Source organism: Ischnura elegans, chromosome X (assembly GCF_921293095.1).
Source record: "Ischnura elegans chromosome X, ioIscEleg1.1, whole genome shotgun sequence".
NCBI lineage: Eukaryota > Metazoa > Arthropoda > Insecta > Odonata > Coenagrionidae > Ischnura > Ischnura elegans.
The window spans coordinates 108,941,001-108,955,197 of record NC_060259.1 but is presented as its reverse complement, the minus strand read 5'-3'; the positions used below and the strand labels follow the sequence as shown (position 1 = coordinate 108,955,197).

The window sequence follows — 14,197 nt, the reverse complement described above, 5'->3', positions numbered from 1 at the left end:
TGCCTCGGCGAAACGAGCGATTTATGAGCCTCCTGTGCGCACATTTTGGATTTTGAGGTCATCCAAAAAAGGAGAATCTTTTTTCTAGTATGCGTTCAAGTCGATGGTGATTCAACTTGATGATAACACCAGATTCGCTGTCATATATCCGCGGCCTCATGCAGGTCGAATGGAGCCGGGAGGAGTTTCTTACGTGGTGCGCTGATCACCTTGACTCCGACTCACCATGTTTCTCGGCAGCTTTTAATAAGATTTGGTTGGACCTTGAATAACGATTAGCTAAACTCTGTTAAGTGAAAAGGTTTAATCTTCAACAGAACTGGATTCCATCTGAAAAATTGTCAGTGCCTCTGGAGTTTGGCAATTTCGTCCGAGTTATGATGTCGCAGTCAACCACCAAGGGATTCCTGCTGGATTTTCGTATTTTTCCTCGCTAATCTATTTTACCGTGATTATGCAGTGATTTTTTTCCAGCATGAGCGATTTACTTAGAGTCATGGACCGTGATAGTTAGTCAAAACTCCGATTGTCATTCTCTTTTGAAATAAAATAGCACCAGATCTTTGAATCGACAGCGATATCAACCAGCCGCATGTCGGTATATGGGCTCCGGGATATGTAAATTACGATGTAAAATAATATTGTTCCGTTAGGAAAGAATGCTTTCACTCACGATAATGACAGGGGAAACACTCTATTGAAAACATTACGCGGAAACCATCATTGTAGCGGCCCTTGGAGGATAACTCATGTCATCAGTCGTCACGTATCATCGAAGTTCACGAAGTGAAGGATAAGGTAGTTATAGGTTATCAAGGGATGACTTAGCTCCATTAGGTCGGATCTGATACAAAAAGTGTCTTGTGTTTGGATCAGAAGTGGAGCGAAACATTACGAGAAGACAAATCACCCAGCTTGCGAGTTGAAGGTCCCAGCGCTGCATTCGCGGAAGAAAGCAGTTGAAGAAGCGTTCCCCGGTAGATTCTATTGACTCTTGGTAAACTTTCACGAGACTCTTCTTGCTGATGAGCAGAAATTCGAAGATTTGGATAATCATTTGCATGAGCCGTCATGAAAAAACGTTAAATCGGGCAAAAAAATCTTGTGCGGGAAAAACTTGGACGACCTTAAATGCGGTAAAACGCAAAATGCGGAAACACTAAATACGGATAATTTTTACATTGTCCTAATAGGGAATGAATCGGGACCCCAAAAAATAAAAGCTAAATGCGGAAAAACGTTAAATGCGAAGACGTTAAATCCGGATCCGATTGTATTTCCTTGCTTAAAATGCTTAAATAATTCTAGAAATATATCATGTTGGGTTTCATTCTTTTTTAAATTACGTGCACATTACTTCTGTTTCACTCTAATAAAAGTAAAATAGCAACTGCAGAAATTCATTGTTAGACACCTTTTGGGCTAATAGGTGATTCATGCAGCAGTTGACCCCCAGCAGGTAGGCTGAAAAAGTTCAGCGGGCGAGAATGGGAGAGGCATGAAACACGTTTCTTTGTTCTCGTGTAATTTGTTATTTTCTTTCGAAGCTAAGGCAGGGTTCCCACTCTACCTAAATAATGAAATTCACGGTTTTTTCCAGGTTTACACGGTTTTCTCAGGGTTTCACGGTCTCAATGTCGTCAACTTCACGGTCCATTAATAAGCCAACAATAAGATAATCACCGGCCGTGAATTAACTACAAGTTAACGTACGCGACATGCGCCGTGAATGTAAACGCAGCAATGAAAAGTGATTTCTGTTATGACGTCAACGTTTGGAAAATTCAGGGCCAACTAAAGGCCCAACCCAACCACGCTCTTGCCCAGACGCCAAATACCATGGCCTCCTTTAATATGCGAATGTCCTGAGTACCTTCTTCCGTCTGGACACCGGAAGTCCTTTTTTAATTCCTCGCCGAGAGATTCTTTTTGCGCACGTTGATATTACCGCACAGTAACCAAATTTCCCTTACGCAATCTTTCCCAGATCGCGGAAAGTGTTTTATTAAAATTATTTATAGAATGTAATAAATCAAAAAATCATTATCATATAATATTAATACACTTGGTTTGAAATATATAAAGACAAAATAAATACCTGCTTTAACACGTTATTTTCACTTTCACTTTATCATTCACATAAACTCAAACGAGGAGAGCACAGTCTATTGAGAGCTATTGCCATAAATTGAAAGCCTATTTGCTGTAGAAATGTTTCCTAAGGTAAAATTCCAATGGCAAACTCATATTTCGAAGCAGAATATGGCATGTGCCCTCATTTTGCGTGGGAACCGAACTTCAAGTTACAAATCAGATGGTTTTCGGAAATGGTTCATTCTGGGTCTAATAGAAATGCAAGTTATTTCATTTGTCCTTTTTTGAATACAAGTCCATCCCAAACTATCACTAAAATTGGAACGCTTAGACAAAATAACAGACTTCCGCCATTAAAATGGAAAAATATCGGTCAATGTGTAGTCATATAGTACGGACCAATTACTACACTTCGAATATTCGTGTGTGTAGATAAATGTGTAGACAGAGTCTGCGCGTTCATGACCTTGAAACATGATTAACATATCGAATTTGATCAGTCAATTGTAGTATTATTATCAAGATTTTCAAGTGAGATATTTTCAAGGTTTCATGGTGAAATTCACCGCTTTTTCCAGGTTTTTTCACGGTAGACGAAATTCACAGCTTATTCACGGTTTTAAGGTTTTCACGGTTGAGTGGGAACCCTGTCAATGCAGTGAAATAAACAACAGAAGAATACATCCAATCACATGTGGCAACTGTTAAGCATCGTATGTACTTTCCCTACTACGGTATATTACTTCATAGGAATATTTAATTTATGAAAAATAGGATGTATGGCAGTTGTCGACAGGCAAAAAAGATATCGGATGAATACACAATTAATATATGGTAATTATGTATAATACTATGTGAAAAACTCATCTATTTTCGCCCTTGTCATTTTTCGACTGTAATGGCCTTTCTGGTTACTTTTCGGAAGTTACTAGTACTGCTCAACGTAGATCCGCTAATCAGAAAAGAGAACTTTTTCAATTCTAGCGTGTCGTGGCTGCTCCAATGCATTTTCTCGCACTGGGAACATTGAGGAACGAGGAACAAAGTTATCACGGGAAGGACTACGGGTCGCTCACTAATTGGGAAGGAGTTAAGGGAGTGCCCTAGCACAGTCGCGGAAGGCGATGCAGACCCTTTCTATTAACCAGTTTGTGCTTCGCTCGTTATAGATACACAGCGGTTTCTTGACTCAAAATATTTATAAAGGTTAAATATGTGCCTTGAGACAAAGACGGGTCTTTTACCAGGTTTCCTACAGGAGATATTTGACGCTTAATTTCACGAATTTTGATTTTTTTCAATGACCATCACCACGGCGCAAAATCACGTAAAGAAAATCCAACCGCCCAAAGCATAATATAATCGTTCAACTACAAGCAAAGGCTACACGTATGCCACACGTCGTAAATCAAAGCTACGATTTGGGTAATTGTGAGACCTTGCAGCCAGTTTTTCGACAACGCGCAGTTGTTTCGAGTCATCCTAAACACCTTTCCTTCTTCCACGAGTCATCCTTCACTCTTTTGCCTCCCCTCTTGGCCCTCCCCTCCACAGCATGCAGGCCCTCCCCTCAACAGCAACACCGGCAGCCGGCCGGTCACACGTTTTCTTAGCTGCTTGATTTTGAGGTCGCATCGTCGCTCTTTCTTTTTGCGTTTTTCTTTTTGTGGTGCGATAGAAGTGTCTAGCAAGCCCCAAGGGAAACGACGCCGTCGAAAAGAATAGAAGCCTTAGAAAAGGAAGACGTGCAACAAACAGAGACTTCTGTTAAATTAACATAAAATGATCTCAATAATGTTTTCTTGTCTTTGGATAAAATTGTCAGAAGTATATGTCTACAGTTGCGTTTTGTTTTAAAATGAGTAATTTTTAAGGATGCCATAACAAGACTGAATATGTTTAAATTCCGTAGTAGTGAAAATTTCTTTTCTATTGATAGTTTCTATTATTTTTATGAAACAATTAAAATGTTTTATTTTTCACGTCTTGATAACATGGTTAGAGAAAAACTTTGTTTTTTCACACTGCTATGCATAAGATTTTACACCGCATAACAAAAAAATTATCAACTTTGATTCTCAAAAGAGAAATCTTGCACCGACCTGCCACCCCACCTCTCATATCAAGTTATGTGCCCGAGTGTCCAACCACCCGACGCGGCGATTAGATGTGAAAATTTGTTCAGCATTAGTTATAGTTGACGATATTTCGCTGAAGATGAGACGACATTACAGTTTTCCTACAACTGAATACATTATAAATTCCATATGAGTGTTATTTTTTGATTTTTTAATGTGCAAATTACGATTTTATTCATGAGATATAAGTTACGGACTCAACGATTGCACTAGCAAGTCAGAAGATTGTCTCGGAAAGCGCGCGGCTGCAAGGAAATGGTTTCTTATTCTTGGAGAACCCATATCTTACCGCAATGCACCCGCATTTTGCTAACCACATTCTCCTAGGTCTTTCATAGTCCCTATCAGCTCAAACGATGGAAAGGGCCCAAGAGTGGCGGCGGGCACTACCCTGCCTACCATGGAAACCCCTATTGTGACCGTAAACCCTACCTCAGTCTTACGATTTTTATCTAGCGTTTAAAAAGTTTCCTACTAAAAGCATAGCTTTTCGTTTGTAGAAATGCTGCACACTGCTTTATTGCCTAGTTATATGAAGGGTTTTCGCCATTTTGAGGATCGCTTATCTTCCATACAGGTGATTTCTACGAGGTGGCTCGCACGGGGTTTTCCACAAATGTTTCTTCCCAATTGATTGAAAAACATTCCTTTCACGATTTTACTAAGCAAATTAGTCAACTTTAACTAGTAAGTGTCAAAGGATTTCAGTGCTTGTGCTACGGAAGCGAGGTACCAAGGTCTATTTTACCTAGAGCGTGAGATTTCAGCATTGAGGACGAACTACCACTACTGGAGGATATCTCGCAACGATAAAAAGGTTCCTATGTTTTCCAAGATAAATATCTCACTGATTTCGTGTGTTGTATTATGCAGGCTATTATACTCTAATTTCGATTTTCTTCTTCGGTGATTCAGATTGTTGATATTTCGGATAAGAAAAATTGAGAGAATGAAAGTAACACGAAAATATATACATACATGACGTTATTGTTAATGGATGTGGAAATTCGTTCAATATCTTCTCAATAAGTTTAACTGGGAGCAGGAAGTGGAGACGAAGGAAGTAATGCAGAATGTCATGAACAAATACTTTTTCAATACGTATTTCCAGAAATGGGACGAATGCAATAGAACCAGCGACAGGTTTGAAAAAAAAACATTGATGTTGGTTAGAGAAGGTTATACCCACCTGACATGTATAATAATCTCCTTGAGACTCCTTGCACAGTTTGTAACCTATTATTGTTTAACGTATTCGTATTGGCTTTACTTTCCTCCTAGGTGGTTTTATATCACTATTGCTATCTAATTCCTGGTTTTTCTGGGTAAAGCAGCAAAGAAAGGCCTAAGAAAGACTTTAAGAGGTCTAGTGAAAGGTCTAACAATAAGAGCAGATAAGTGATTGGTTTGAGAAAGCAACAGCAGCGGAGCAATCGCTAGCCACATCTGTGAAACTGCGCTCGCAAGGGAATGATGCGGCAGCGAAGATAATCACGGAAATGACCACGACCACCCCCACCCGAGGGAAACAGATATTACAGAAATGGAGGAAAATACCTACAACTCAAAATGAGCTGACGCCAGAAGAAGCTATTTCGCTGATTACTGATGGCAATTTAACACAATTTCTATCCAAAATTATTCGTAAGACTGCCAAGATCTGTGGCTATCAGCTTTATCCTAGTTATGAAAGGGCTAGACAAAAAAAATCTTCATACCCAGAGGGGACATCAATGGAAGAAAAATTTTTAAAGCGGACCTTCAAGGGCTTCTGAACCACACAGCCTCGTGCATCATAGCATCAATGCCAAGATTCAGTGATGATCACGGGGTCAACTTTTCCCTTGAATGCAAATGAAAACTAGTTGAGGAGCTGGTGAACTTATTCTTGACGTTTTCTTATGATTAAAATCTTTTGTTAATTTATAATGGTTCATATATAATTTCATGTTTTCCATTGCATTTTCAAAATATAAAATGCTTGCGAGGTGATTTCTGATGAGCGTTATATCAGAAAAAATGATGACACAAAGTTCAACTATTAATTAAGTACTACTTTTGTCTTGAAATCCAGGTTTCGGCTCTCCTACAGAATTTTTTTCATCATGTTCTGTTTAATTGCTTCTTTTCATCGGTGTTAATAAAAAAAATATTTCTAGCTGTAACCATTGCTTTTCGTATCCAAGTGTGATTTCCAAGAAAGCTAGCTGACATATATTGTTACATTTTATTAATAATTAATTATGTTGGTTGAATATATTTCACGTAAGTATATATAAAATGAGAAACCTCTCCAATTTTCGTTTGCCACCCATTTTTCCCTTCCGTTTCCAAAACTGCAAGCGATGATATCTTCATTACGTAAAAAGACTCTACATTCTGTTAAAATAACATCATAAACCACAATTCAATGCTGAAATTTTATTTTTTTAATTTCGTTTTATTCCCAAACCACCTAATACAGCTCAAATTGAGCCATTTTATATTGAGTATTCAAAATTTTTAACAATTATTTACACTAACAACCAAGCCCAGGATAGGGGAAACCTACCCCGGCGGGACACGAACCCGCGATTTCTTGTTTGGCAGACGAGGACATTACCCAGCCGCCGTCTGGGCTTTCTATTGCTATCCCGGGTCACAGAATAAGACTCGAAGGTCAGAAACTAGTACTGGAGGAACAGAAACAGAGATGGAAATATCCCCAAAAAACACACATGTCATCTAGTTTCATTTCTGGATGTGCCTACAAAAACGTGAGCATAATGAAACATGGAATTACTCACGAAAGCCCTCCGAGGAAATCCTACTTTTGTAAATATTATCCATTAATTACTAGGAGGAATTTTAACGTAATTGTTTTACAATTAACTACAGGAAAATAGACATGTAAAGTATTTATGTAACTTTTCCTTCTATTTTGTCAAGATTGATGAGATAAATTAAATAAAAATATAACCTTGGATACCCATGCTACTAAAAAAATGTGGAATTCAGTGCATAAATCCACCAAACGGAAAAATGGTGAATAAACAGGTGTAAACAGGAACACCATGCGACGTCACCAAAAAACAGTAAGATAGCGAAAAACACAAAAATAAGGAGAATATATTAAAAACAAAATTTCTGCTGCAGTAAGAGACATTTACGTGAAATAAACTGATTATTCCGACAATATAGCGGATAGGGAAAGATGAAGAGCACTACATTCTAATGATATCCAAGCCGAAAGTAGGAATATTATGTACCAAAAGATACTAAGAAACTTCATCAAGAATAATAACACTACTAAGAAGAACCGATTAAAAAGAATAGTTGGCGCAAAATGCCCGATCGGCTGGGCAAGCAGACGGAATTGACTATATGAGGACAGAAGGAAAGACAGAGAAAAATCTGGAAACCATAGGTGTCTATGGACGTCTTCAAATGAGTCGAATTGTGCGGCTGATGGCACAGCACCTATTTCATTCCGGCCTGGCAATGCACTGTCTACGGCGTGAAATACAGACAATGCTACACTGAGGCTGCTTTCAGATGATACGACTTTTCGCTGGTCGCCGTTCACGTGAAATTCATGCAGCTTTCAGACAAGACGACTCTCTGCAACGCCGTGTGCCATTCCGTGAACGGCAGCCGGTCAAAAATCGCTTCGTCTTTAAGTGGTCTCATGATTGAATCTTGTACATATGCAGTAATTCTTTAACAAGATGCTTTCCGAGAGCTTGTTTGTATGTTGACTAACCGATGCAAGGCATCAAAAAGTGTGGTTATCCTGCAGAATTCATCACTGCATAACAATATTGAGTTGGCTCCCGGCCGCTCAATTTATCCATGGCATTGCTGTACCGGCACGTTGAGCAGTTTATTGTTAATGTTATAAGAACTCTGACTGTGAAGCATGCGAATAAGTTGTTCATTAAAGTAACAATGTAAGCTACATTGCAGAACAGAGACTATATTTAGAACTGACTCACAAGTTACAACAAATTAATGGATGTCGTCAGAAGTTGGGGGAGTTTCACTATTGATCCTGATGGCATGCTAACTTTATATTCTGTATGTTAACTGTGCTTCTAAGCATATTTCGTATGGCCCTTCAAAATCAACATCGACCATTACTGTTTTCAGTGAATGCCTGTTCAGTACTGCAGGCAATATTTCTGCCAAAAAAAAGAGCACATTAGACCCAGATGAGGTAAAAATGTTGAATTGTAAAAATCAAAACCTGGAGAAAGAACCAGTGGCGGCCTCATTTAATGTGACATGTTGGTCGATCATGCATTCTTTAACAATATGTTATTTAAACTTTTCTACTTGGAAAATAAAATTATGGAGACAATTTAAAGTTTTCTTTACAAAGCTTTCCGGCTAATTTATATCTTTGGTGAAATTACTTTCATTCACTTCCTGTGGTTGTTCATTTAAATTTGCCATTAATTCAAATATTAAGCGTTCATCCATGGTACAGAGCATAGAGTACCGAAAAAATTTAAAAACCAACTCATCCTTAATAACGATTATATACCTTAAACATATATACCTTATCATACCTTAATAACGAATATTCTACAGTAAGGCAAATTGTTCTACAAGAGCAGGGGTAACATACAGTCAGATGATCAAGATATTCTAGAATGATGAACAATTACTTTCCTAAGTCAGTTCAACTGGCCAGAACGAGCTACTACATCTTGTGCTGAGCTTTAACTTAGGGTATTGCTTATTGAGAGGGCCAGTTAGAATTACCCTCACTATCCACTAAGGCCTTACCTTAGAAATAGGAAATGGAAATAAATCAAAATATAAATTACTTCAAGTACTTAGCATTCTCTTCAACAGGAACAAAGTAGATCAGAGCGGATATAATTCTCCAAACATTAGGGCGCAAGCTATTGCTTCCAGCAATCACAACAGTACGTCCAATCAGTAGTGAGTAAAGAATGTGCTGGGCCACTTTGGAGAATGTCTTAAAAAACTGAAGGATTTTATTCCCTGAAACAAAAACATATATTACAATTATTTGAGGACCAATCCAAAAAGATTCGGAAAGTTTGAAGTCTTTGATATTTTCTCAACTATGCATACCATCAAAGAGAAATAATGACTCATGAACTGAATTGATATGATCAAATACATAAAAATTAAATAATAATTGACAAAATGTCACAAAATTTTATATTTTCTTACATTAAAGTGTCAGTATTTATCACTGAATGTAAGTGTGGATATTAAACTATTGTCATATATCACGGAACTAAACTTCTAACAGAAAGATTCACAGTTACATGCCATATCTCATGGCTAGAGACATGCAAAACTTACAAATGCGATATTGCAAATTTTTATGCAAATTCTGGGGGTTTCCAGGAAATATGTGTACTTCATTTTTACCATAATTTCCCACAGTTGAAACATAATTTTCAATATCTTTCATACTTCTGCTAATGATGCTTCCACTGAAGTTACTTCCAATTATACACAAGCCATATTTTTCCATTTAACTGAGGATTTGGATAATTCTCTGTTCAATTTTTCATTAATATGTGGCAAAAGAACGCTGACTTACAAGAGAAATCCATGACTGCAAGTGATTACAGATATTTTGCCAGTGAGAATTCATTACGTGGGTACCATCCTTGCCCGAGGCATACATTTATTATCAGGCTTGTACATTATACCAGCAAATGATGAAATATAAACATTAAAAAAATTACATACGTAAAATCATATGATGGATTCATAATGGTCTCACAGAAATTCAGTAAATACATATATTATAATGCATGGGAACAAGTTTTTGAAAATGCTTTTTGTGACCAAAAGATGGCAAAGAGGTAGTAGATTCTGCGTAAGTATATTTAGCAGACTAGTTAAAACAACAATGCCTCCCTGTTAGCATGGTAAAAAAAGTAAAATAGTTAAGTACTAGTAGTAGTAAAAAAGTAAAGCAGTTTACATCAAGTGACTGGGTTAACATCGATAAGTTTTCATTGATTTATAGAGAATGCTGGAAGATTTCATCAATATTTTGTTGATACATTCATTGAATTGCAGAGTAAATCAAAACTGACATGAAACTTTACATTACTGATTTTAAATTCCATTATCATCCATTGCATACACTGGCCTTTGGAATGGGATTTCTTTTCTCTTTTACAATTATATATAAAAAATTCCAGCGATCTAGCTTTAGGGGAACAATGAATTTTCCCGTATTACTCACATTTTTTATTACCAATTCTGTGTTCTCCACATAGTGGTGCATAGGCGCTGCAATAAGGCATAACTCATGTGAATTTCGTAGCCGTACCTTATGGGGAAGTGGTTTAAAAAAATCACTTTTAGGTGTCCATGTCCTCGAGTCCCTAAAATACATCTACTATGTTGTCAAGGAATCAACATGTAAAAATTTGAAGTTTTGTAGCGGGTGTGTGAATGGGCCTGGATAATTGAACATGACGGGTGATTATAGCCGACATAATTCTCAGTCCGAATAAATAAAAACTATACAACTCGGATGAATGGTACACGAAATATACCACTTATTAGGTAATTTTTATTTTTTTGGAGGGGTCACTGGGGGTTATCGGGGGATTTTATTTGCTTGTCTCGTATAACGCAGCATCGTTTACCTTCGATAAAAATTTCGGCTCTTTAGCTGTAGTGCAAGCATGGTTATTCGACGGTGTCACCCGTTAAAATTAAATATTCTGCGTTCTCCGGGTAGCAGCACGTAGGGGCACAAAAAAGACATCACTCACGTTAATTTGGTGTCCGTACGACGTCGGGAAGTGGCAAAAAAAAATTCCGAAAAAGTTAAAATCGTGTGTTGAGGGAATGCAAACTTCACGGCGGATGTGTTGTAAGTTACCAAACGTTGTAGGAGTCGCGATTTCAATGGATAATCGATTGTATGTAATTTCTCGTAATTCGTTCGACTTATGGAAAATATAATGTAGCCAAAAAATTAAGTAATAAATATAGTATCTTGCATTGAAAGGAAGTAGACCTACAATTATTGCAAATAGGTCAAAAAAATCCCGAAATTCGGCCCATAAGAAAAGCATTGGAAATTTTAAAAAGTTAAAAAAAATACTTTAAATCAAAATATTGTAAAAACGACCACACCAAAAAATCAACCAAAAAATCTAGTATCTCATATGTTAAGGACTTATTCCTACAACTGTTTTATATTGGTTTAAAAAAATCCAAAGATAGGCCATAAGAAAAGCATTGGGAATTTTAAAAAAATATAAAAAATACTTGTAAACAAAATATGGCAAAATGTTTCACATCAAAAAATCGGCCAAAAATCTTATTTCAGTCAATAAAATTTCATGTCCCAGTGACGTATAAAAGTAGGCAATAAATGGAAAATGTTTTAGTCCCATAAGGCTCCAATGTTAATTCGGATCGATATATCTCGAAAACGGATCGACTTTTTCGAGTTTTCGGACTTTTCCCACCGATGAATATTTTTTTTCCACAACCTGTAAAAATTTCGTTTTCCCAGCACGTCCGGAAGTGGTCGGGAATTTGTATACGTGAATCAGTGAGTGGTCAATGAGTGAGTGAGTGAGCTATCTGTCACACATCGGGCTGTATATTATAGATATTTACAATTTATCTAACATGGTTAATCATTTATTAAAATTCATATTCGTTGGTTTAGCATAAATACTACTCGCACACGAATTATTTTCATCACATAGCCTCAAGCATAGCATCACTGCACTCACCTTTGAAAGAGTGGATATCAACATTAAGTACTCAAACAGATTAATATTATATCTTTAATGGTATTATTTGGAATCATATAATTTGGGATGTTCAAAACCCATAGTTGATACAGAAACTTGGCATTGTTGTGCAACCAGTGTGACAAAACACACAAAAGGTATTTTAAGAAATGGAAATAGTGCTCCGCAGAGATAATTTAATTACCATAAAACATGAGCTATGTAGCTTACGGATTCAACATCTTCTGCGCAATTTCTGTGAATTTGTAATTCTTAGTAAATTTAATTTTATAAAGGAAGAGAAATGATAAATTCTACAGGATATAACCACTCGTTGGATTCCATAAGTTTCGACAGCAGCATAAGCCTCACATGATAGCCAATATTTGAAGATGATAACTGCATACTTCACATCTAAACATTAAGCATTTAACTGTTTTAACTATGTTACAATTCGCATAATATATATTGTCTAGATTGTAATTCAGTTTGCATTTATATTTTACTATTAACAAAATCAGGGCCGCACATTTACAAAACTTGAGCTTATGTTGACAATGGTAATCAATACATATTATGCTTAAAATTATACATTCAAAGAGGGCAAAGTGATTACTGCAATGCTAAGTACACATAAAGTCTGCAAAATGATGAACGACGATAATTTCAGCATTGCAATGTGGATGACAATGACATCCTATAATGCATATTTTCATCTCTCCTTTTTTTAAATTGTACATATTGAATACTAGCAATTAAATGAGACATATTTCCATGAAATAAACGATAATCAAAATCAGAGAGAAGAGGTCTATTTTCTTGCTCATAGACACAAATGAGTTTAGTTAATGTCCTTTGACATTTCTGACAAGTAAATACGATTTAGCATAATAACTGATATGGAGCAGGTCAAAAGCTTAGAAATTCTCAACAGAAAAGTTGTATAATTATACTTATTTAAGTCCTAGTTGGAACGATATATAAAATCAGATTACTGGGTGTCTTCAAATCAAATTCAAATTCTCAATTTTCACTCACAAGGGGAGTGTCACAAAAGTGGGTCTCAGATTTCAATCAAACTTTGTGGTGTTGTAGTCCATCGGGAGCTGTCCACGAATCACCCCCCTTATGGGGTTATATAGCCAATAGTTTAAACAAAAAACGCAGTTAAACATTTGCAGGTGAAATGTATTCCAGATGAAGGAGATATGGGGGACATTACCCGGTGTGAAACCCAACGAATCGTCACTGTTATTTATTGACAAATTTATTTTGTACAAGTTTTTGGATGGTACTCATCAAAATAACATTTAAAACAAAACACATTATAGCACCACGAACATCGAGCGAAGCAAGCTTCTCCACAGTTGCATTTTGATTTTAAAATGTCTTCAGGAAAAACAATTTGTTTTACATTTAAAAAAACCTGGCGTTCAGTGGACAGTCCAGATGCATACCATGCATACAGAATCATGGGGCGAAATGCTGGTGCTAACAATTGTGCATGAATGAGCGCATGTATTTTAATCATGTCTCTACGACTGGTTAAATCGCGTTTTTCTTTTAGGAGAGTGGTAGCATTCTGAATGCGAGAAATAAATATTTTCACTTGCCTATAAAAGTACACATCACATGGTTGGCAAATAGGGGTACATTTCGGCGGGATTACTTTCACTGTGCACGTGGGTTCATTTTTACCATCCACAAACCGTTCATCGTACAGTGACTGATTAGTCTGTCCCGACCAGGAATCGATAAAAAGAAGAAATTTGTCTTCCTTGACGTATGACTTCAAAACATTGTCCAAGTAAAGTTCGAAGGAACTTGTATAAAGTTTACCTGATTTTGTACATGTAACATAAACATTTTCATATTGTTCCATCGCTTCTTCCACCTCGAGTTTCACTCTCGGGCCAAACTTCCCCGATACCTCCTGTAGGCATATAAAAACTTTAGGAAGCAGTTCGCCAGAGAGCGTCAAACTATACTGTGCGGTGTATGAGTGAGTCATTTTATTTAATTGACTCACACAAACTTCAGTCGATTTTTCTCCCTGATGCGATAGGGTCCGTCTAATTTGTGCGCGGTACTCACACCCCGTCTGATCGGTATTTATAACAAGGGAAGGGTTAAACAGCGGTATTGCTTTTCGGCATTGCTCCTGGAAGAGAAGAGCGGCCTTTATAATATCCTCTGTGGAGGCCTTTTCTCTCCTGCTCACGTATC

General features: G+C 37.0%; 1 protein-coding gene across 2 annotated transcripts in view; it reads right to left on the bottom strand.

Moving 5' to 3' along the window:
• Positions 1 to 14,197, bottom strand: part of LOC124170488 (guanine nucleotide exchange protein smcr8b-like) — a 47,846-nt gene that overhangs the window by 3,763 nt on the left and 29,886 nt on the right. For both annotated transcript variants that reach the window (XM_046549234.1, XM_046549235.1), the window contains exon 8: positions 9,044 to 9,224. In XM_046549234.1, coding sequence (XP_046405190.1) covers positions 9,044 to 9,224 — 181 coding nt within the window. The remainder of the gene's footprint in view (positions 1 to 9,043; positions 9,225 to 14,197) is intronic.